This window comes from Semicossyphus pulcher, unplaced genomic scaffold, assembly GCF_022749685.1.
Source record: "Semicossyphus pulcher isolate SPU_LCO1_2020_fin unplaced genomic scaffold, fSemPul1.0.p SCAF_15, whole genome shotgun sequence".
Classification (NCBI taxonomy): domain Eukaryota; kingdom Metazoa; phylum Chordata; class Actinopteri; order Labriformes; family Labridae; genus Semicossyphus; species Semicossyphus pulcher.
This window is the reverse complement of record NW_027211659.1, coordinates 10,160,885-10,186,177: the sequence shown is the minus strand read 5'-3', so window position 1 is coordinate 10,186,177 and position 25,293 is coordinate 10,160,885. Positions and strand designations below refer to the sequence as shown.

At 41.7% G+C, this 25,293-nt stretch overlaps 1 protein-coding gene across 1 annotated transcript; it reads left to right on the top strand.

Moving 5' to 3' along the window:
- The first annotated feature begins 246 nt into the window (after nucleotides 1-246).
- Nucleotides 247-24,634, top strand: LOC138592688 (follistatin-related protein 1-like). Its single transcript, XM_069663535.1, has 11 exons — nucleotides 247-426; nucleotides 534-590; nucleotides 15,493-15,594; nucleotides 15,729-15,858; nucleotides 17,673-17,705; nucleotides 18,360-18,490; nucleotides 19,321-19,439; nucleotides 19,795-19,907; nucleotides 20,492-20,602; nucleotides 20,728-20,822; nucleotides 23,192-24,634. The coding sequence occupies exons 1-11, from the start codon at nucleotides 424-426 to the stop codon at nucleotides 23,231-23,233; spliced, it is 936 nt and encodes a 311-aa protein (XP_069519636.1). The 5' UTR covers nucleotides 247-423; the 3' UTR covers nucleotides 23,234-24,634.
- Nucleotides 24,635-25,293: the final 659 nt, after the last annotated feature.

Here is a 25,293-nt window from a genome sequence, read left to right as displayed (position 1 = left end):
GTTGAGGATGATGTGTGTGTAGCAGCATCAATGACGTTTAATTGGTAAATGTAATTAGAAAAGCATTTTTTTATAGCAACTATGGTTGCACAAACAATAGGTAACACACACACACACACACACACACAAACACACACTCTCTCTCTCTCGCTCTGTCTCTCTTCCCGGTCCCTCCCCCTCTTCTGCTCCTCTGTAAACGTCCTCGGAGGACTCCAGACGTTTTCATTGGCCGTGGCTGTGAGAGAGGAGGAGGAGAGACTGACGGACTGGCTCGAATTCCTCCGCGCTCCTCACATTTCTTAAAATCACGGACCTCCTGCTCGCCTCCGTCCCGACAAACATCCAGACCAGCTCCGGCTTCCTCCTCCTCCTCCTCTTCCTCCTTCTCCGATAAGGTATCCGAGCGGTGCTGCTTTTTACAAAATGGTAAGGCTGACATTGAACGTAGCGTTTTTCTTTAAGTTTTAAACTGCTGTGAAAATGTAACTATTTTTTTCAAACTAAAAATGACTTTTTCTCCCCTTTTCGTCCAGATGTCGCGAGGTCTCACCGTGCTCCTTCTGCTGGCCGTGGCTGGTTGTAACGCCGAGGTAAGTTTGACGTTTATTTTCACTCTAAAACAAAAATAATTGTCTTTGTACGGTCTCAAATGCTGCTTAAAATCTGTGCTTAACGCGTTGTAACCTTCTCGCAACACTAACACAACAGTTTTGTTCACATAGAGGAGCTAAGAAAACATCTGGAAAGCGTCTATTATCGCAAAGAACACGGTGCTGTGGTGAAAATGAGACACTCACAGCTGGGTTTTTAGGGCTATACTTAGCCTATAGCTTGTTATAGTATTTATCTTCCTAAAGAGAACCTATTATGCGTTTATTGTTGGCACTCTACGCAATTATGAGCTTCATTGTGGAGACAATCAGGCTCAAAGTTGAACTAAATTGCCATTGGGACAGTTTATTTCAGTAGGGACATCAATCCTAATCCTACATGTAATTGCACATATAGGGGCTGTTTGATGTGAATAATTTGAATGGTGTTTTTTTTGCTGTAGACTCACATTTTACACGTTTCTGGACCACACACACACTCACAAATAATCCTCCTACAGTCTCAGTTGTGGTGTTATGAAGTCAACATCACAAGAGAAAGCTGCCAGAGTGACACAAGAGTGACGGACAGCTGTGAAAAGAAAAGAGGGGAGGGTTTTGTGTTTACAGGCTCCCGGGGTTTCACGGCCCTCATCATCAATATTGTAGGATTTGGTACAAAACGCTCGGCCGCCTGGCAGCTGTTCTAATGGCACACAAACACCGTGTTTGGGTGGCCAGCCAGCCTGAGAGCATGTGTGTGTGTTTGGCGGTGTACTCAGGGGCTGTGAGGATGCTCACCTTATGGGTCTCACGCCGTGGCGCTAAGTAGTCCAGCCTCTGAGTAAACACAGAGATAATGTGCTGTTAGAATAGCTGAGCTGATGGCACTGAGGGACGACCACCTCCATCCTCTTATCTAAACTCTCCATGAGAAAGCAGAAAAGTGTATTGTCCGAAATTTCTCCTTTAAAGCCACTGAAAACCCACTCCCACAGAAGCATTAACTATGTTATAATGGGCCTCATGCACATAATGAGCTTCTAAAAGTATCAGTTTCAATCCAGTTTGCAAAATATAGCCTAGTCAATAAAGTTTCTTGCCTCACATTGGGTTTGAATTGGGCAAGGCTAAGCTCGGATATTAATTTTGTAATTCATTTTGCTGTCCAATCAAAGGAAAAGTCGTCAGCTGCTAGGCACACCTAGCGTTAGCGTAGTTGGTGTTTTTCTTGCTGCCAGCGATTAGTTCGGGCCGGCGGTTGGGTTTTGAGGGTTAGCTAGTTAGCTAACTCTATATAGCCATAAAGCATTGTGTTTTTAGCTTTGAAAACAACAGTTGCATCTCAGCTAATATAGCAGGTTCATGCTAACTGCTAACAATGACATGACAGCTGATAGCAAAGCATTTTGTAACTCGCCACACAGTAACTAGTTGAGCTGAATAATTGAACGAACGACGACAACATACTTGTTAAGGTTGATCGTCAAAGGCCCCGTTGCTGTGCAGCTCAGCCAGAAAGATGTCAATCAAAATATGTCTAGCCACGCCCACAAAGTCTTCAGAAATCGTCTAAATGTAAAATTAGCAGTTTTTTGATTGAGGTTTAACAGTTATAAAGGGTTATTTTCACTATAGTGGATGCTTAATGAAACTTTTGTATCATGCATTCTTACTATTTTAAGCCCCGTTTCCTGAGGCTTAATAAAGAAATAAGGACAAACACCAGGTGGTGTTTGATTGCTTGTCCCTCTCCGGACACAGCTGTTGAACACCTGGCTCTGTGTTGACTCCTCTGTTGACCTGAACAACAGTTGCAGGCTGACGAACCAAACAGGGGAAAAGCTGCGGCCTAATTACAGGATGGATTTTTCAAGCACAAATGTGCAACACAAGATAAACCAATTGTCCGCTGTCCGATCCGTCTTTATAGCTTCACGCAGACGGCCATTAGTGTCTCTGCTGCCACATCGGCCTGACATGTAAGCTGACCTTCCACTGCTGTTCGTACATTCGCCCGCTGGCAGAATCGGTGCCTTTGTGAGCGTGTTTATTGGAGTCACGGCGGTGATCTGTGAGGTATGGCATTGGGAAGACAGAGCACACAGAGGAGTTTGTTGAGTGTACCCACCAAGTTAATGGGGAAGCATTGGAAAGGCATCTATTCTCTGAAGGTAATTACCCTGATAATATATGGCCTGCTGACCAGCTGTGGGGAGGCCTGAAGTGGCATTCCAGTGATGCTACAAGTTGGAGCAAAGCTATCGCGGCATTTAATCTGATGAGCCTCCAGCGTGTGTGTGTTAAGGTTATGTTTTTGGTGATTGGACATGTGTTAGATTGTATGAAAAAGCTTTAAAAAAATGATGAGGACAGGATTCTTTCTGTGTGAATTGATGTGTTTACTTTCTGGCGTGAGTGCGGGTTATTAAAATCTGGACACCAACTGGTGATTTATTATGAAGGACAATGCCTGTGTGCTTCCCGAGGTGAGAAATTGCAGCGTTTGAAGACAAGCAGCTCAGAGATGAAGTGCTGCAGGGTGGCCTGGGTCGGGACTCTGTGCAGAAAACTGTGTGTGTGTGTGTTTGCAGGCTAGAAATGAGATATGCATCTTGTGAATAAAATGTTGAAGTCAAACACACCGGGAGCTTGATATGCAAAGGAGGTCGAGATGCAGGCTCAGTGAAAGTCATAAGAGTTTGCAGCCTCGAGGGACATTTGTGCATGCACGCGCGCATATAAACACAGAGAGGAGTGTTTATGTTTCTGTTTTTGTGGCATGCAGTGTTATCGCGTTATCCTGCATCCTCGACTGTGACAGGGTGGAATGACACAGTGGTTAATTTAGTTATCTTCACCGGCTCCGGATCTTGGAAAACACAGACGTCAAAAAGGCAACTAGACAGGCTCAGCTCCTCTCCTGGAGTTGGGAGGCAGAAGGAGACAGCTTGAGGAGAAGATGATGGTTACCATGTTGAGGGCTTGAATCTGCAGACTGTGATTGAGCTAGGGAACCCGCTATGTTGCCATGTTGATGCCTGCTCCCTCTCATTCAAGGTGGGCTAAAAATATCTGCCCAGGTGTAGGGAACATGAGCATGAGGGGACGCTGTGTCCTCTGTCTGTTTCAGCCTGCTCTAATTACTGTGGCCCAGCACCCAGTCATGGATCCTGTGCAGGGACCGAGCTGGAGTGATGTAAAACAGAGAGGAGATGGAGCCACAGCCATGCAATTACGGCGGGGGAGACAGAGGGTGAGGTAAGACTTGGCTGTAGAGTGAGGGGGGGGGGCAGAGGGACACAAAGAAGGGGGTGTGCTGCGTTTCATGTCCCCGCAGTGTGTACTCTTCACTCTTGGCTTGGCTTTAAAGGAGTCCTCATTTAGCTTACCAGCTGTGCCGGTGTCTTATCATTACTTACACCGGCACTGTGCACTAAAGGCACTACCTACATACATTAAGACTCACACACAGATGACAAAGAGCAGCATCAAAGTCTCCTCAAAGGGTTTTAACTTACTCATGCGTATTCAAAGTGAAGCACTTGATCAGGTCTTAATCTGAGTTTTTAGTGATGCCTCCTGAACAAAGGTTATACATTTGTGTGCGACGATACATCGATATTGATCGGTACATTGATTAAATCATTAAAGATGTCAAATTATTGGTGCAAAATGAACAAATCGATCCATATAGTCATCTTTACGATACAATGGCCGATATAGCCGACTGATATATAAGACCAATATATCTAACTAATAAATCCGACTGATAAATCTGACCGATATATCCGACTGATATATCAGACTGATATTTAAGACCAATATATCTAACTAATAAGTCCGACTGATACATCTGACCGATATATCCAACTGATATATCCGACTGATATATCCGTCTGATATATAAGTCCAATATATCTAATTAATAAATCCGACTGATTAATCCGACCGATAAATCTGACCGATATATCCGACTGATATATCCATCTGATATATAAGTCCAATATATCTAACTAATAAATCCAACTGATAAATCTGACTGATATATCCGACTGATAAACAACCGATATATCCGACTGATATACAACCGATACATCAGACTAATAAACCTGACTGATATATCCAACTGATAAATCTATTTATAGTTCTTAAATTGTTTAGTAATAAAAATGTCAAACCATGTTTTAGTTGTTTGTAAGTTGATACAAATGTAACTTAAAAATGGGGCCATGATGTCTAATATCGATTATAGGCCCCTTACTTGAAGAATCTAAGAAGAAGTATTTATTAATTTAAACTCTCATTTATAAAGGGCACAAGTTTCCCTCTTTGTAGCTCAAAGGCAAAAAATCCAAAACATTAGCAAGACGTGTCAAAAATTACTTTGAATTCCAGCCACCGCACTTCTAAATTGCCTAATCGTTTTTTGGGATGAATTCCCGAACAGAAACGTTCCCTCACTACCCATTAACTTCCTCCAGAGATCATCTCGCATCCAGCAGCCTGTGTAGAGGACGCGCCCTGAGATCGGGCCCTGCATCTGTAATGCAGTGCGCTCGGGAGAAAGGGGGTCACTGTGGGATGAGTGATTAACTGGCTGCCATTGTTCTCTCCAAGTGTCATTGTTAAAATTCCTCCACCTCTAACCACCTTGACAACTGCTACAAAGTAAAAGTGGCTTATTTACACAGCTTTACCTCAGAGTGGTTTCCGTAACAGATTTAATTTTCCTGTGATGTGTTTAATGAGGCTACAGAACATTGTAAATGTATTGCTAGCAAGATGTACCAAATGCTAATGTGCGCGATATACCTACTACTATATAGTGGAATATTATATGGATGCTGTTAAGTAGCATGTTATCTATTGTCCAGGTTGAGCTAGTTTAAACTACTTTTTATACGTTGTTATATAGGTTTGTTTAAGACGATAAAAACCCAAGCAGCTTGTCTGACATCTTCCAAACCAATTTAGCCTGAAAATAATCAATAAATTGGTCGCGTATGAGCTGCATCACTTCCAATTTAAAGACAAGGACCAGATCCTAAACAAAACAATGCATCACATGTGAATAGGACATCTATTAGGACAGCACCAGCTGATCTGTCCCAGACCTGTGTCTTGTGCCCATGATTTGACCGGGATATGCAGGTCAGCAGATTAGTTGTGTAAAGGAGTTAAACAGAGGTCAGACCTGTGTTGCCAAAAACATGTCAAACTCAGGTCCCCTGGGGACCATTAATCTGTTGGCCTCATTGAGGTTACAGGCTTTCCCCCTCAAACTATCTGACTCATTGTGGTTCTTCACTGAAGTCTGAATATGTCACCCACTAATCAATGCTTAAATGTCAGCGTCGTTGCTTTTCTGAGATTTGAACCGCATATCACATGATTTATTTAGTGAGTGGAGCTGACTCAGGAGGGGTTCTTGGAGCTGAGGTTCCATGTTTTGTATTGTTGCTTTTGTGTTTTAAAGTATGAGAGACTGACAAACATTCTAGTCCCAAATTTGGCTCCAAACATGAATGATGTAGCAGTTTGATCAACAGTTAGGATGTATTTAGGGTTTCAGAACAAGTGTATTAATTATCAATGGATCTGCAGATTGTTCAGTTACATTTTTATGTATAAATGTCCGAAAAGTATAAAAAAAATGGCCAATAATTTTCCATTTGCGAGAGCCTGAACAGTCCAAGAGCTCTAATATATTCAGTTTAGGTTAATATATGGCCAAGAAAAGCAGCAAATCCTCACTTTTTTATTTCAGCTCGACTTGAATTGAATCTCAGCTTGCTTCTGATTTTCCTATCTTGTGTCTATTCGTCAAACATGAGTCAGACATGCGTGAAATCTCATGGGTTTGCTATGCACTATAAGGTGAATTAAGATGTAAGTGTGTCTCTTATGAGAGCTAACGAGGCCTGGTTTGATAGGATGTACCATCACAGTGCCAAAGTCTTTTGTCTGAGAACAGATTTGAAATGGCTGAACACATCCTGCCGCCTGTAACCGGGCCTTTTCCTTCTACAAACATGTTCCAGCCGTTTGCCCCGATACTGGCCTCAAAGAGAGAGAGAGCAGAGGAGAGGGCAGGGGAGCGACTCATTCGCCTGGACTGAGCCTAGCATGGGCCCTCCCTCCCTCTCTCTTTCTCTCCCTCCTTCCTTTTCCTGACGGTGGAAAAATGCCCAGAACATAGCAGGGGTGGGACAGAGAGGGGGGGGGTGGTAAAAGAGTGGCAAAGTGGACGGAGAGAAAAAGAGAGGTGATGATTAATGGATGAATAATAAGAGAAAGAAGGATTTTAAGGCTCAAAGAGAATGAGAAGTTCGACATGTAGAGGAGAGGATTTTTATGGATGAAGTTGGGGCTGGCGTGGGTCAGGTGGTGGGGGACAGGGGACACTTTTGTCCCTGTTAGCAGAGGGGAGGGGAGACCTTGGGTGGTGTTCGTAGCATTTTATGTCCTCTGGTGACGTTTTAACTGCTAGCAGATGTGTCCCTGCCCAGACCGTGACTTATTTCCTGCTTTTCTTTACTCTCTCTCTCTTTTACTTTCTCTCCTTTCTTTCTAACTTTTCTTCCTCTACTAGTTTCTTTCAGGGAGTCGTTTGTTGCATTTCAGCTCTTGGAACAACACGGCCTGTGGGTGTAGAAGAAGAGGCTGCAGACTGGGGTGACATCATCCTGTCCGTTGGTACATTCCTTTCGCACTGAATAAGAAACAGGGAAGAAGAATAACAACATAAACCGGTCGCTCGCAAGGGTCCCTTTTTGTTTCCGTAGGTTTAATCTCAAACGTGCCCCCCCCCCCCAACCCCCAGGAGAGCGTTTGAGACCACCCGTAGAGCCTTTACAAAGAGCTCATATCTTTAGAAACCACTTTGGCCTCATTATTCCAAGGACACGTCCTGCCAGCTCCACTATCAGCTCGTTCTCGTAGAAATCCATGAAACGCTAACCAGGCATCTCAGCAGGAAGCATGTCAGTGGATTGTGTCAGTTTGAGGTTGGATGAGTGTCTCACAGCTGAGGTTTTTAGTATGTCTGATCTCAAGAGGCTGTCAAGTAGAGTAGAAATGAGCCTGAACCTGATTTGATATGTATGAAGACAGAGTTGAATAGAATCTGAAGGAAGGAAACACTTTAATAATTGAGGGCAAGTGCTACAGCTTCAGAAATCTGAGCACATGATCGTCTCTTATGTTCCTCCCATGTGGAAAAGTTCCTTAAAGTGGTTCATCGCTTGTGTACAGTGGAATAAGAGTGTTTCGCATTCGTCTTTGGCGGTGCTCCACTTTCTTTCTCGTACGGCCCCGCTCAGAGCGATCGAGAAGTAAGACAGAGGTCTTCAAGGCTAGAAGGAGACGGGCTGTTCACTTGGAGCAGCTGTCGCATCCTTTTTTTTGCTGCGGCATGAGCCCGCGACTCGTGAAGCTGATGAGTGTTGGACAATCAGGAGCTGGAGGGACAACACTCGAGGAAAAGCGGAAAAGTGCAGGAGAGGGGGAGAAGAGCACGGGGCACCTCGCTGACCTACATACAGAGGAGATTTTGGCTCAAGGCGAACTCTGTCGGGCCCCAGCTGAGGCACAACATAGCTCAGGAATGCACCCACCCCACCTCCTGATTCCTTCTCCTCCGTTCCCCGCACCATTATTCCATCTTTGAGTAATTAGAAACAAGCTTGTAAAACACCATGATGCGTTATGAGGTTACGAGAAGTTCCCTTGCTGTGCGCGCATTTGTCTGTCTGTCTGTCATTCTGAGATACTTTTGCGGTGAAGTAAACGATGTAGGGAATGGGGTCACTGTAGGTAAGAAACGAACATATTAGTGTTCTGCTCTCAGTTAAGTTAAACACACTTTATTCCCTTAAAATTACTGCACACAACTTGAAGACCTAGTTCACAGGGCTGTCTCTTGTCTTAGCCTCTTATCTTAGTTTACAGTCTGTGGAGCAACAGACTGTAAACTTTCCGTCGCTACTCGTTGTGGCTTTGGGACTTCAAGCTAAGCTGCGGCTAACTTTAGCTTAGCTACTTTTTCTGTTTCCATAATTCAGGTGACTAAAATGCGGTTAAAACATATTGTTAGTAATGATGTGGACGTGACTTGAAACACTAACAAAGCAGCTGAAAAAGCTTTAATGTATGACTGACAGCCGGTGCTTACAAATACTGATAATAAGCTAATATGCTTACAGGTAACACAAGACTCATCCGGGCTGATACAGCAGTCAAAGCTCAGTAAAATCTGAATCAACTGACAAAATTGTGAGTCGGCACAGCCGTAGAATTGTTTAACATTGTCAGTGTCATTCTTGTTTAGGCAAGGCTAAATATAAAGCTACAAGCAGCAGCTGGCTAGCTTAGCTTAACAGTAAACCAGAAAACGAGGAGGCTAGCATTGTAACAAAATCAACAACTTCAGGACCTCAAAGGTAAAACAAAAAACAACTAACTGGGATTTTAAACGGTTTGTTTGCTGAACTACTTAAACCTTTAAACTTTCACTTGTAGTTTATACTCTTTAGTCTTTTTTCCTTTGGACGTAAATTTGTACAGAGCCAAGCTAACTGTTTTCCCATGTTAGCTTTTCCAGTCTTACTGCTTAAGCTAACTTGCAGCTAGCTGTAGCATCTTATTTACTATACAGCCTTAAGAGTTGTGCAGCCTGTCTCCCAAACTGTCAAACTTTTTCTTTCATATGTACATAGCAGCCCAGAAGCTGTAATACAGTACAGTACAATATCAATAGTAAAATTCTGTTTTAAAGTTTTGCTAATTAGAAATTCTAGCTGAAGTTCTCTCTGTGTGGAGACAGATTGATGCCTTCAGGGACCTTTAATGCCTGCCTTGACTTCACCGTCTCATCTGTTCATGTCAGCATCATTGTTATAACTCTATAATGAGCTCTGAAATATAACTGAGCTTTGGGCGTTGAGTTTTTGTAATCATTTCTCCTTTTTTCTTTTTGTGAATTCAGCAGTCATTATTTTTGGCTGTTTGGCTGAAAATTAAAACATCTGTATCTATTCAGATTGGGTTTTTTTTTATTGTTGTTTTGTCAAAGTTTCTAGTGTGACAAATTTGCTGGTAAAAGCAAGTGAGTGAACAAAATTAAGGACCTTTCTTCTTGAGTGGCAGGCTGGAAAGGTATATTGTAGTGTCAAGATTGAACTGAAACATCATTACCAGCATCCGTATGGGATGTTCGAATAATCCAAGTTGTAATACAGCATCTTATTTCATTCATAAAAACAGACTTACTGTACCTTAAGGGAAACAGGAAAGGGCCAGCTTGTTTGTATCTTTTTATCTTTCATGCCAGATTAATGAAGCTTATCATATTCAGTCATGTATATAAAGATGGATCACGCGTCTCAATCAGCTCTCATTGTATGTAATTAAAGCCAAAATAGCCCCCTTGATAGGCGCTGCCATCTTGCAATGGTGACGTCATTTGGAGCCAGAGTTGCGACCAGAGTTGGTCTGAAGCAGACGTTCACAGATATGGAAAATGACTGTAGTGATTGTTTTACACCTCCTCACGCCGTTCCTCCTCTACTCTGCTAATCCGGAACAGATCGGCTGCAGGAGCTGTATTTGTCAACAGAGCTGTCAATCATCCTTTTGACAGCATCAAATAACTAATTAAAAATAAACTTGTCAGAAAAATGAACACTTGGATGTAAATCAGCATGATAAGAACTAACTATAATGACAGAAACCATGTTTGAGAAACATTTATTTGGAATGTATTTTGAGTTTATAGTTTGCCTCATGTCCCATCTGTTAACATGGAGGAGGCGGGCTTTATGACCTATACTGCAGCCAGTCAGCAGGGGGCGATAGAGAGGGTTTGGCTTCACTTTTAGGGAGCTGTCATGTCGTCCATCTTTTTATACAGTCTGTGGTTGAAACTGATGTAACTTAAGCTAAATGACCTTTCACCTTTTCATAATGCATAATTACAACCCAACAGAACCTGAAAGTACGGCCTCGACGATGAGCATCAACACCTCTCTAACACAGTCTCAAGAAAAGCTCAATCTTCAAGGATCCAATGCTGGATTGTATTAGATTGAGGTCTGTGTGCCATGAAGCTGATTAAACTGATCCAAGTCATATCGTTGCATAATTCATTCAAGGAAATAAATTCAGTATTTAAGACGTTTCATTTTTCAAGCAAATTCCTCCATGCTGTTTATCACTGTAGGCGTGGGAGCGCTTACAATTAGTAAGTCAATGTTTTTTATGCTAATGAGGGCCAGGGTGCATTGTGGGTATGGATTCACGGTGGCTGTAAAATGACACCCAGAGGAGAGAAGCATTGATTGGCCTGCTTGATCAATGGAGCATCGCGGATATACACAAACACTTGAACGCAGAAACACGCAGTAAAAGGCGGACACGCTCCATTAGCCATACTGTTGTGTGTGTGGAGGTTTGCAGAGAGACATGCAGATAGATGGTGTAATGGGATTCTAATGTGTTCAGATGGAGCCTTCCTGCTGTTGTTCTGCGTGCGTCCGCATCAGTGGTGGGACATTTTAAAAGGTTTTTTAAGCGAGGCAACATTGCCCTTTAATTCCACTTTGCCTCAGCGTGAAGCCGCTCAACATGTAGCAGGGGGGACACTGACTCAGAGATCTACCTGTTTTTACAGTCAGGCAGTCTACGCAGCGTCCTCCCTCTTCTTCTTCCTCTCTTCACTCACTCATTTTCCTCCCTTGACTTCCGTCAAGCTCTGCAAAGCTCGTCTCGGCTCGCGTCTCTCGCAGCCGTAAAAGGGCACGGCGCTGAGGAGTAAGACAAAGACAGAGAGAATTAAGCTACACTGTACTTTAGACAGAAAGATGAGATGAGAGGTATGCATGGAGGGCTTTTTGAGAAATATCCCTTAAATCTTCTAATCTTCTTTTGATTAATAGATTGCGGCTGGAAAAATGGAAGAAAAAGAGGCCTGAGTCGAGGAAAATGAGCTGTGAAATGTGCACAAATTCAATCAGTTCTATGCTGGAGGCAGCTTTCAGTATGGAGGGCCCCTGCTTAATCTGTAATGATTCACCAGTCACTTATTAGAGCTCTGGCTCCGGTGATTGTTTTTAAATGGGAGAGAAGGAAAATGACGAGCGTTTGTTTGTTATGCTGAAAAATTGATGTCATTTAAGTAGGACACCCACGGTGGGTGTGTTTGTTTTTGTTGTGCTGAGTTTGTACATTAATTTCTAATGTCTGCTCTAATAGAGATTGGCTTTGTGATTGTGTTTACATCACTTTAGTAGAGATGTAACATCTGGGTTTGTGGAGAATCCTGGTTTTGTGTTTGCACTTGTAAACATCTGATAAACCTTTTGGGAAATCTGAATCGTGAATACGCACCTCCTTTAACTGTGGCTTTGTGATCACTGTATGTGTAGCTTAGCATTAAGACTGGAAACAGAGGGAACGCTGGTCTGGCTTCATCCAAAGGTAACAAAATATGCCTACCAGCACCTCTTAAAGGGATAGTTAGTGTTTTTTTAAGTGGGGTTGTATGAGGTACAACCTCCTACATACAATAGATAAGAGTCAGTAACGGCGCCTGTTAGCTGAAGCCGTCTGGAGTTCCTACACAGAAGCTAGGCTAAGCGCTGCTGCGGACGGCACCACGAGTACCACAAACTTTAGCCACTTAAAAGAGGGCTGTCTGACATCAATGACAAGCGGTGACAATAATATAAATACAGCGTACACTTAAGCGGAAATGTTTTTTATATATATATATGTACGACTCTTTATAAGAGGCTACAGTATGTGGTCCTCTTGGCCCCGTATGCAGCAGTGCTTAGCTTACCTCTTAACAGGGGCCTTGCTGACTGACCGCTGATCTTCTCTACGTAGTACACTTACTATTTATAATTACCTCATACAACCACTACCACTTCAAAAACTATCCCTTTAAATTCAATAATCAACTCTTAACATCTAAAGTACTGTTGACATCACCGTGAGGTCACGACCAACCAACCAAGATCCCAGGGAGTCACTGCTCCTGCTAAGAAAGAGTGTGGCACATAACCCTCTGTGAAACTGCGAAAAGTAGTTCTTGCAAACAAATGACACATAATTAGTGGACTTTAGAAGTGCTGGTAGATTGTTTTACCTTTCAACAGTGGCTAGCTTATCCACCTATTTCTATTGCTAAGCAACTGGGAATTAGCTTCAGCTTCCAGTTAAGTGCACAAACATGAGGACTCTTAGTAAGAAAGCTAACAAGTGTTTTTCCCACATTTCTCTTGGTTAGCTTAGCTTTCAGTTTCTATTTAAGTTGTGACAACATTATGTAGCCTACAGTATGAGTGTGAGACATAAAAAAACAAACCAATGAGTGGGCTCTGACAGTCAGTGGCAATGACATGTCAGTTAGACGACCGGAAACCTGGATATAGTTAGAATCATGCGTACAAGGAGATGAATAACTACGTTTTTCCATGTAAACATCATTTCCCAAAGTATGATCAAAACCAGGTTTAGACTAGAAGTATACTAAACCAGCAGGCATGTAAGTGGCGCCCATGCAGGCTCGATTTATGACCACAAAAGGTAATGCCACTTCCTGGCTCCGATGTTTTCAGTCTGTGTCAATCACCGAATCGGCACCCCATGCTCTGCTGTGATCTCATTATGTGGCTTGGCTCAATTTGCCTCTTTTGATTGACACCTCTGTGATCTTGTCACAACAGGAGCCTGTACATGCCCTCACCATGGCAACAATCCACTTGAATCAGCTGGAGGGAAGAAAAAAAAACTGAGCCTGGTGCCTGTGTATTCATTAGCTAAATGTCAGGGATCCTCTGCGCGCAGAGAGATGGACGGGGAGAGCTCTACGTTTCAACCAGATTCATCTGAGGAGCACATCCATTATTCATGTTCTCATCGGACGTTTCTACAGGTTTCAACAGGCTCCTTGCACATCTGTGTCTAACAAACTGAATTGTCCAACACGCTCAAAGCCACAGGGATCGCTTTGAAGATTTTCCATGACCTCAACTTTGGATTGCAAGTGTGTGCATGTGTGTGTGTGTGCGCAAAAATCATGCATAGAAATGAACCTAAACCCTACAATCCCTCTCCTGCTCCACCGCTATACTCGCATGTGACTCCCTCCACCCTCCACCCTGCATCCATCTGCTTAGATTCTTTCATTAGTGAGCTTATGAGAGTTCGGTCACAAGAATCCACCCTCATTTTAACCTACATACCAGAACCTGGACTCACAAGCACACACACACACACACACAGCAGCTTTGGGAGCCAGCTCACGTGCACTCACACACACAGGGCCAACTTTGTGTCTCGCTCTTACAGGAAACAGCGGCTTAAAGAGGGAGGAGGGGAGTCTAGAGGAACAGGGAGGAGAAAAGATTTGAGCAAGCATGGGAATGGGCCCAAAGGAAAACACAGCTCAGACTCCAGATGTGGAAACACCCCACACACACACACACACACACACACATATATACATAAACACACAGTTAGGGAAAGGAGGCGGTAATGAGGGTCATAAAGCAGCTCTCGGAGCTCCGCTTGGCGTCTCGTGATTGGTCGGTTTGTAGCTCCAGTGAACTCATTTTTTGGCAAGTCAGCTGGCAATCTTCTTCGACAAACAAACAAAAGATAAAGAAATACAGGCCTGAAGATGTCAACAAGAGAAAATGAGACTGACTGTGCCAGAAAAGAAAGTTGAACCGACACAGTAACACTTGAGACGTTTGACTTTTTGTTTTCATTCTTTAGCAGCGCTCGCACACAGACACACAACTCTGTGTTGACACCACAGAAGGTTTTAATCTGCGGCGTTGCCCTCCTCTCATCTTCACCGAAGACATCAGCTTCAATTTTTTCCATTCTTTTCTAAGTGGAGCATAGTCAGCTGTCACTACTTGAACAAAGTCTGGCCATCGTTGACATGGCAACTACTGGCAAACACAAGTGGATCTCCACAGACGGCAAAGTGCAGACACAAAAACATGAACTCAGTGTGATAACAGGATAACGCAGTGACTGGGAAGCTAAACGACAGATTTTCCAATTTAGATACAAATAAACAGGCCGGAGTCAAAAAACGTTGAAAGATTGCAGCCATATTTTACAGAGAGGAATGTAACACAGGGACACAATTATAAGTGAGTCTGAGTCACGACCACAAATTAAAGCCATTTGAAATGATCGTGTTGGAGAGGTAGCGCCCTCTAAAGGGCCAATGAAGACAAACTTTGCAAGATGGCTTGGAAATCGTTTACATGTCTCCTTTATTCAGCTTAAATTAAACATGTTCAAGACGCAGATCATTTTTAAAAATGGCAACACGAACGGTTAAATAGTAACCGAAAAAATATAGATCAATGAGAAGGTGATGGAAATGTTGCTATTTAAGGGAATATCTATAAGTAGGAATGTGTTAGATCCGGGAATTCAGGATTAAAATGCCTGAAGATGTTTTTTGTTGTAAACAGTTCAGGAGTAATAAAGGAAATCAAAGAGTTCTTTATAGATAGCAACAAACAAGGCTACGATATTTGTCCTTTACACTCCCGTATTTAATCTGTCAAGTGGTTTTCGAGTTACCTTGTTTGCCACCAACATAAAAAAGGTGCTGAATCACATGAGTTACGTGGAAAGCACTGCCGTGCATTAAAGAGAAACAATCTCTTTAAGTCTGTGAAAGAGAATCAAGTTTGATTAAAAATGGTTCATTGTGAATGTATAAAACTTGTGTGTTAGTAATGTGTTACAAAGTGCACCCTCACAGTGCTCCGAAGCAGGCGTGTAAACGGGGCAACAGCGCCGCCCTGAGTGTGAAACTTGCACGAAGCTTCTCTAAACTGTCAACCATGTGTTTCCTGTCTTTCAGGAGCTGCAGAGCAAGAGCAAAGTGTGCGCCAACGTGTTCTGCGGGGCCGGCAGAGAGTGTGCCGTGAACGAGAAGGGGGAGCCCAGCTGTCTGTGCATAGAGGTGAGTGTGGGGTCGCTGCGGGGATTACAGGCAGACACAACCTCTGGAGAAGAAAGGAAAAGGAATGTTAGAAAGTCTGTGTGAGTAAATATTCCCCTAGTTTACACTTTATTGTCGTTCTTCCTTCTTTCCAGAGCTGTAAGCCCCACAAGAGGTCAGTGTGTGGCAGCAATGGGAAGACGTACAGAAACCACTGTGAGCTCCACAGGGACGCTTGTCTGACTGGTTTGAAGATCCAGGTGGCCCACGACGGACACTGCACGGGTACGAGCAGCACCTGACAACACAGCACAAGATGCGACAAACTCACCACTGAGTTTGTCTTAACTGAGAAGTCCAGTTAAATAGGGAAAATATAAATAAATATTAGAGAGAGTATCCTTTTAAGAGCACAAAAAATAAGTTTTTTTAAAACAAGCAAAAATATATAAAGTCAAAGAACGCCCAGATATCTGAAAAAAATGGGTAAAAAGAGTGATAAAAAGTACATTTGTCTGACGCTGAGAGATTTAAGAATGATTGTGTAAATATTTAGAATAATGTTACAATGAGAAACTGCTTGCGCATTTTCTTGGATTAAAGCGATATAAATACAGAAAATATACGTTAAAACCAGCACAAGTCAACTAAGAACAAGTTAACTATCTAGATATAACAGAAAGATTTAAGATTAATTTTATTATTATGTTATCAATTATCTGTAAAATTAGTGCCCAGTACCACTATAATGGTCTGGAAACATGGGCTGGTATTCACAGAGGAATAGAAATAAAAATAAGTAATCCTGACTAAATGTAGGCTGCTTGTACAAGATGTGAGATTGGCTTCCTTAAAGAAAGAAATGAACCTCAGGCTAATACATTTATTTACAAGTTAGATACAATTTTAAAGAAGTAAAAAAAAAATGTAAAAGGGTTCAAAGAGTCATAGTTTGTTCCCCGGTTATTAAAGGGTACTGTCTTTGTTCTTTTATTTGACATTAAAACAGCTGGAGGCTGCAGTCCTTTACGTTGTGATCGCAGGCTCGACTCCTGGTCTGCTCATCATTTGGTGCATGTCATCCCCCACTCTCTGCTCCCCACATTTCCTGTCTCTCTTCAGCCGTCCTACAGAATAAAGGCAAAAGCCAAAAAAAGAATCTAAAAGAAACAAGTGAATTCCATTTGATCATTATGTGTTGTATGTGAAAAGATAAAAAAAAAGTTTTAAGCATTAAGCTGCAGTTATTGAATCTCAGAACCAACTTCTAAATGTCTTTTAAAGATAATTGAGGACAAACCTCAAAACAAGTGAAATGTTCTCATATAAAAGCTTCTTAGTAAGAAGAAAAATCTTGACAGAAAGACGATTTTAGATATTTCATCTTTCTGCAGTATCACACATTTTTCTCAGCTGATGCAGTTGTAAAAAAATCACTTAAATATGTAGATTCTGAAACCTTAACCCAGGGGTCCCATGAAAGTGCTCTCGTTTAAAATACTTCACTGCACAGAACTAAATGAAATTCTTGTAATGTAATATGAGACGAGGCGCTGCTGTAGCTGAAGTAATGCACACGCTCAAGTTTACCATTTTTTCATCAGACCACACTTATGTTCCCCGGTAGAGAGGCATTTCCAACCCTTTAAACGGAGTGTCATTCGCTGATAACACAGTATGTCGTCAATTAAAGCAGTTACTGTTTAATCTCTGCACCTGGCCACGTTCATATGACTGATATGTGAGGTCAACAGGTTTATAGTCAACCATATAAGTTACCCACGTGACACTGCTCTAAACTATGCTCTGTTACATTCACGCTCCCGGCCTTGACTTTATCTATTAATGCATCTTATGTTGGTGTTGTCACGAGTGAACTCATTCACAATAAGTGTTGCGCTCTTTGTGTCCCTGCTGAGCTGAAGGCAATAATGTAGTCAATAACAATAGTGGTGTCACACTGACACTTAATTGACCTTTGGCCGAGTGCTGAGCGACAGCCAAGTTTATTTCCTGTATTCTGAATCAAGTCAATAGTGTTTGTTTATTATTCTACTTTAAATGTTTGATTATTTCTCTTGTTTTTTCATCACCTTTAGAGAAGAAGACAGAGCAGGCAGCTGCCAGCCCAGGTGAGTCATTCATTTTTTTAGTATTTTTATTAGAGATAGACCGATATGGTTTTTTCAGGGCCGATACCGATACCGATTATTAGTAGTCAAGGAGGCCGATAACCGATATTTGAAGCCGATATTAATTTGCAGTAAAAGTGAAAATATTGGCGTCAAAATTTTGAATAATACAAACTCCAACACTTAACTTTGTTTAAATGCCTTATCGGCCGTCGGATTAAAAAAATAAAAATAAAAATAATAATTAAAAAATAAATAAATAAATAAAAAATAAAAAAAGGCCGATGCCGATATGCATCAAAATGCCAAATATTGGCGCCGATAATCGGCCCGGCCGATAATCGGTCTATCCCTAATTTTTATGTTAAAAATAAGATAAATCCTGAAATGTAATTGTTTTTTATTTATTTCCTGTTAATGACACAATTGAGGGTTGTGGTATTCAGGTCATGGTTCACAGATGGTTTATTGCTCTGTCTGGTCTGGATTTAATATTTGGCTTTTATCTCAGTGCAATGAGTATTTTACGGTGTCATGGAAAGGACAAAATGACATCGATATTCTGACGTATGCACAATAAAACAGGCTTTCATTGTGAACTAGCTTGAAAGATAGATGTTCTGATTATTTATTAGAATGTTCTTCGCCCTGCAGTGGTTTGCTACGCTGCTGACCGCAACGAGCTGAGGGGTCGTGTGATCCAGTGGCTGCAGACTGAGGTCGTCCCAGACGGCTGGTTCGTCAAGGGATCCAACTTCTCTGACATCCTGCTCAAATACTTCAAGGTGGGTTGTTAAAAGAAAGAATAGACGTTTGGTCTGCACATAATTGCTTCTCCTCCATTCATTTTACAGAACGGCCCAGTTTATTTATCCATGTAGGCCTGCTCTGACCACCCCGGTCCTTAAAGCGGCCTCAGACTGTGTCTAATTATTCATGTGACAGACCTTTTAAGCCCGTCAGCGGATGGTTGTAATTCAGTTTAATGAGGGTCTCTGCAGAGGAGGACCCCTGCCACTCTATGTACTGACATGAATGAGAATAAAGCAGAGGAGCAGATGGTTCTTTGAACAGTTTGTTTAAACACGGGATTTATTTATCTGGTCTTTCTTAAAATGCGCAGCATATTAATGATGAGATGAGAGAGTTCTTACTGCTTACTTTCTATAGCATCTCATCAATCAAACACTTGTTCTTATAATGGGTCTTAAATAATGTGAACATTCCTCCACTAGTACCTCTCTTTCAAAGGCCTAACAAACAGCTCTGGTGTTGTTTCAAGGTGAGACATGATAATGCATTTGTATAAAGCCAAAAATAATGACATGATTTTTTAATGTTTTTAATGATCCTGCACACATTTCTGCTCCAGCCCAATTGAAAATAAATCATCATAATGAAAATATCTGCTGTTGAGGTACTCAAACTGCAAATTAATATCACTTACCATGATAGTTATGGGACAATCATCAAAACAACTGGTGTTGCAATGACTACAAATTTACTGGAAAAACCACTGCCTTCTTTCAAAGCAGTATTTCTCGTGAAAACGTGCACATGACATGACATGAATACATTTTACAAAGCCTTCCCATGTCTGTCCCTGTTTCTGCAGTCCTATGACAATGGCGACTCTCAGCTGGACTCCTCAGAGCTGCTCAAGTTCATCCAGCAGAATGACTCCGTTGTGGAGCTGCAGTCGTACGCAGACCAGGAGAGCAACAAGCTGCTCAGGTCAGTGTGCGTGTGTTCGTGCGTGTTGTTTGCTTACATGAGAGTAAATGAGGGCAGGGCGGAGGCGAAATGGCAGTTTGAATCCTTTATGCCACTTTTACCTTCAAACTCTGGGAACATTTACTTCTGTGGCAAGGCTCGCACGGACAGATCTATATCTGTGCTATTTTCAGGTACGCTGTACGTTCATTGAACCCTATCCAGCCAGTGCAAACAGCACCGAAGGCCTCCTCCTGTGAGAGCTCTCTTAGGCATTAACACCTGTGCCCCGTGGAATTAAACACTCTAAACTACTAATCATCTCTACTGTAGCTAATATTTGCTTTGTGTTTGCTTCTTTGTTTGTGCTTCCCAGGAGCCTCTGTGTGGATGCCCTCATTGAGCTCTCTGATGAGAACGCGGACTGGAAGCTGAGCTTTGATGAGTTCCTCAACTGCCTGAAGCCTGGCTTCAACCCACCAGAGAAGAGTGAGTTTAGAGTTATAGTTTGTGTACTGTGACGGAATGTAACCTAAAGTTACACATCGACACATACAGTTTTTATGGATGCATCAAGTGAAGCCAATTCAGGAAGTTCTACTGCCAAGCAAGCAAAGCAAATGTGATCTCTGCATAGTTTGACACACAGCCAGAGTTTTGTGGCGGTCACTTTAACCTGCTCAGTCATCAGATGTTGAAGTATTTAGGATAAAGTTCACTGCAAGCAGAGAGAAAAAAAAACACTAACCACAGAGCACTCAAGCTCGGAGCTTCACGAGATTCAAGGACACACACAAAGATTCGGCTGGCTTTTGTCCATTTAGATTCCATGTTTACCACATAAACAAGGTTAGAGTTTGGCATGGACCTAAAGGCCTGGACATTTTTAGAGAATGATGCACATCTTAAATGTTTAGCACATGTGGTGTTGGTAAATTTGGTGACTTTCCATTGAAGTCACGGGACTCTTTAGGTTTATATCTTATATCTTTCTCGTGTAGTTTCTATTAGGATTTTGCATCACTTTCTATTGTCTCTGCTGTTGTCTGAATCCTTTTTGTTTCTTTCTGCAGAATGTGCCTTGGAGGATGAGACATATGAGGACGGAGCGGAGACTCAGGTTGAGTGTAACCGCTGTGTTTGTGCATGTGGCAACTGGGTCTGTACTGCTATGACCTGCACCGGTAAGTAATACATCCCTTTAATCATTTTTTATTGACACGTTATCTCAGGACACTTTGCATATAAAACAGGTTCTTTGTAATATTATATGCACCTCACATGTTTGCCTTTTCCCTAATCTGTGCAGACAAAACAGCAGCTCTGGATGAGACAGCAGATGCTGGGGCAGAGATGACTGAGGAGGAGTGGAACCTCCGTGTGGCCGAGCTCAACAAGCACCAGGTCTGTGTTGGCAATAAAAGATGTAACCAATCATAAAATGTCATTATATAAATATGATCAGATGTGTATCCCAGAATTTCTCTGCAAGACACAACAAACTTTTGTATTGTGTATATCAGGGACCCATCTCTGCCCACTGCTCATAGGATCCCTGAGGTTCATGAAATATTGCCCTTTCAGTCTTCGAGATTCCTTCAGGATACGACTTTGTGTGCCCGGACAAAGAGCATTTGAAATCAAACTGCTCAGCCAGCACAAAACAATTCACAGAGGATTCGCTAGGTGTACATTTTTATGCGACTGTGTACAAACCACAACAGCTCAGTGAGCCGGGGCACGAGCAGCTTTATGAGTACTGGCTTGAAAAGTGAGACAATAAATCAGACGCCTCGTAATAAAGAGATGTTTTCTAAATTAGGTCGATAAAACTATGAAATGGCCGTGGATATGGAACAGAGGGCAGATGGCAGACAGAAAGAGCCAAATGATCAGCAACGCTTTCTTTTTTATTGTAGCTTGTAGAACGTCCTCAAGAATAACTAACAGTAAACCGGGACGACCCTGAATCATCAACACAAAATCTTAAGAGTAAATTCAGTAGCTTGTAAGTTACTGGAATAAAGAAAGCCAGCAATATCTTGCAGTCTTAAAGGGAGTTTTTTTGCAGGTCTTCATGAACACTGTTGCTTATTCACTGCCTATTATAGTGTCACACTGCTGTGTTCTAGGTTGTATGTCGTATTAATGTAGAAAATTTGACAAATTATTACCATTTTAAAGCTTCTTGTTTGATCCGCAACTGAAAGGACAATGAATATTGAAAATCAAGAGGGACATCGGGTCATTTTTCATGTAGAAGCAGCATATTTCATAACCCATTAGCTAGAGTCAGACAACAGCTAATGTTAGCATTCAACCACTTCCTTGCTAACATTAACGTTAGCTAGGAATTTTCTTTGCCATTTCTATCGTATCCCACAAGACTATCAAAAGGTGATGTATTTATGCCTAATCTATTGTATCCTACAACAATATCAAAAGGGGATGACCGCATTGAGCCAATTCCTAGCTAACTGTAATGTAAGCTAGTAAGTAGCTAAATGCTAATGTCAGCTGTTGTCTGATGGCAGCTGATGGGTTAACAAATATGTTAACTTTAAATGTAACCAGATGTCCCTCTGGGTTTTTTACTATCTTTGTGAGGGAAATTCTCCTCCTGAAGATAATTTGTGAAGAACAAGCAAACTCAATGTTATGAATCAAGTCTCTTTACTTACATTTTACATGCAGCATGGAGAGAAGTACAGCAGTTCTCTCCCTTGCAGTTACAGTGTTCAAGCTTATATACAACCTCAACAAACCCCCTACCCCATCCCCACATGGTACTTCAATCATCCACCTGGCCTTCATCAGCAAGATAAGATGATCCTTCTTTGCTCTCCAGGGGGGAAGCCAGGGTTCACCAAGTAAACGTCATAAAATAAATTGCCCCCCCATATAAATTAAAATTTAGACAAGTTACCCTTTAATGATGCCCGGAAAATTCCCACATCTTCTCAGTTGCTTATCAATAATGAAATATAGAAATGATAACACCTTTCAGATTCACTAAATCCATACAACTTACAACCTAAAGACACAGCACTACAACTTTAGGACAGTGTCAAAGAAAAATGGCTGCTGTGTGAATATGGTGAATGTGAATAAAGCCATTTTATATCTCCAGAGAGAACTGAGCTGAATCTGAGAAAATACCTTGAGTGATGTTACGTCAGTCAGTAATAGGTAGATGAAAAATAGATCTATAGAAAGAAGTGAGCTTACTAAACCTCTGTAGACTGCATCTCTGCTCGAGGCTAGCTGCTTGAGGCTACATTAGCCGCTGTAAGGATAACACACCCGAATCTCAGACTGTACAGTTGACAGCTGAGTTGCTTTGAGGGCACTGTAGACAACAATGGAGAACTCTTTGAACTTTATTGTAAAGGAGAGAAACTCTTGGCTCAGTTCACTAAGAACGTGATTTAATGCTTGCTTTTCTGTGTTTATGAGAGAATGAGGCTCACAAGGTAGGACCAGGGCTCTGGCTTAAGGCCATGGCTGAGTCAGCATGATCATGTACTCTGTACCCCAGAAGGGAGGCTTATAATGCCACTGTAAACAAACGTGGCACTGTGGGAGCAAGTTTTGTGTAACCAGTTAATCAAGAGAAAACAACTGGCTTTTAATAGATAAAGCACTCAGGTGATGTGTTTACTTACCCCATACCCCAAAAAGCTTAGAGTTGCTTGTACAGATTATTATTATTATATAAAGTCACACAGTAAATCTCACTTTTTTATCTATTCTCTTTATGGTTTTTAAAACAGGAAACAGTTGAGAAGATGAAGGCCAGCACGAAGGAGGTCTAAACAAGGATGCAGTGAAGGAGAGGATGCACGTCATCACCATTTCTCCATACTTGATTTACCTTGCGGCCATGTGTTGTTTTCTAAACTGACTTTTTCATGTTTTTTTCTGCTATGTTAATTATTACACTTTTTTTTTTTTACAGTGTTTAAGTGTTTGTGTTGATTGTTTTATAGATTCAGGGGCAATCAAAGAGTATTATAGGATTCCCTCATGTTCAGTACTGTCATATTTTATTGTATCACTGCGCCTCTACACTACCACTGGGGCTATTTTTACTACAATCCTTATATTTTTACAGTTATTATGAAAAAAAGGCAATTTGTCACTGCTTTAGGATATGGAAGTTATTGTTTGAGATATGAGTGAGGTTGGGAGTGTAGAGAATTAACCTGTTAAAATGAGGGAGCTGTCAGAGTACAGAGAACTACTTGACACCTGGTGCAGCACGTAACTCTACACTCTCATTTGTTTCACAGTCAACAGGTTGGTTTAAGAAGCTGGAATGAGAGGGTGAAGCTCCTAGTGATTTTGATTTTGTTGCCGTTTAGACCTGCCGCAGCAGGCCACTACTTGACCAATGCACTTCTTTGTCTTTCTCTCATATTCTTTTGCTTTAGTTTATCACAAGCCTGATTTTTTTAAGTAATAATTTTGCTTCAAAAATAGTTTGCTTCTATGTACAGTATGTTATTGGCTTGAGTTGCGGCTCATCCTGTTCCCATGTTATACTCAGGCAAGTCTCTCTGGTGCTTTTAAACATTACTATGTTGGTGTCTGACATTTTTACATACGTAGTGGTCCAACCTTCGGTGCGGAGACCTGATCTGAATATAGCATGGTGAAAACTGAAACCAAAGTCTTGATGAAGTGTTTGAATGTTGTACAAAATTCTCCAGGTAAAGCATTACTCTGGACCCAGCAACAACACTATACCTGTGCTTTCAAAATCACTCTAACAGAAGGACTAGCCTCACTGTCAGCTAAAGTAGCTTAGACGCATCAATAACTGGGTGCATTTAAATTGTGTGTATGTGTGTGCGATTGTGTGCGTGTGCTATTGATGCTGAGAGTAGTTTGTTTTGTTAAATGTGTGTCTTTGTTAAATCCTTTATCTAAATTGGGAGATTTGACAATAAAAATATCAGTGCCTTAGACCTGCAAACAGTATAGGTCTCTACGTTTGCCTGCACCGCGGCTGTTATGCCCGGGTGCCAGAGCAAGAATGAGTGTGCTTTTGCTGAAGTTTAGCATTTAACTAGTGCTTTGTGACTCGATCCCTGATAAATGTCTGTGTGAAAGTTGCATTACTAGGTTCAAGCTAAATCTTTATATTCCACTAAACGTGCAGAGACTGTAAGGAATACGTATGTATGCCAATAAAGCCCATAAACCACAACCCAGTTTTGTCTCTTTGTATGTCTGTACCAAATTTGCATTTCAAATATTGCGAGTCAAAGAAGAAGTTTCCCTTAGAAAATATTCAATAACACTCTGACTTAGAAAGTGGTCTGGATTAGACATTTTTGCATCAAGTGCGAGGAACCTGTGGGACTGTCTCCTTTGGCTGCCAGCCTAGTTGAGAATTTAATTTGACTCCCAGGCGCTACACACTTTGTGCTTTGAGTACATCTTTGCATTTGCTATGACTATATAGTAACTTCTCCAAGGTCACTGTGTACAGGATATTCCAAGCCCTGGCTTTAAAGGACATTTGCTGTCTTTGCCTCTAAACTGTTCAACATTTTTAGACAGAACTTTAGACAGAACTTAGTCTAAACATTAACTAGTTGCTACAGCAGTGAGAACCAGTTCCTCCAAATTGTACAAAAAGCATTAAGGTTAACTAAGCTCATATCCCACGTCTGGAACTTTCTCGAATACTCCTCATAAAGTAACACGAGTAGGATAGAGCTTTGACAGTCATATGGATAGATCTGAATACAGTGGGAGCTGGGAGGAACCCAATTATCTTGTACGCGTTTCTCATTCTATGCACATCTCAGTCAGCAGAGGATTGCATAATGTAACAGAGGAGGGGTGTTGCATAATGGCAGTGAGG

Excerpts from the sequence above, each read along its gene's own strand:
- LOC138592688 (XM_069663535.1), top strand. Across the intron at positions 17,706-18,359 it reads GCAGGCAGCTGCCAGCCCAG|TGGTTTGCTACGCTGCTGAC; the intron begins GTGAGTCATTCA and ends TTCGCCCTGCAG. Across the intron at positions 20,823-23,191 it reads CCGAGCTCAACAAGCACCAG|GAAACAGTTGAGAAGATGAA; the intron begins GTCTGTGTTGGC and ends TTTTTAAAACAG.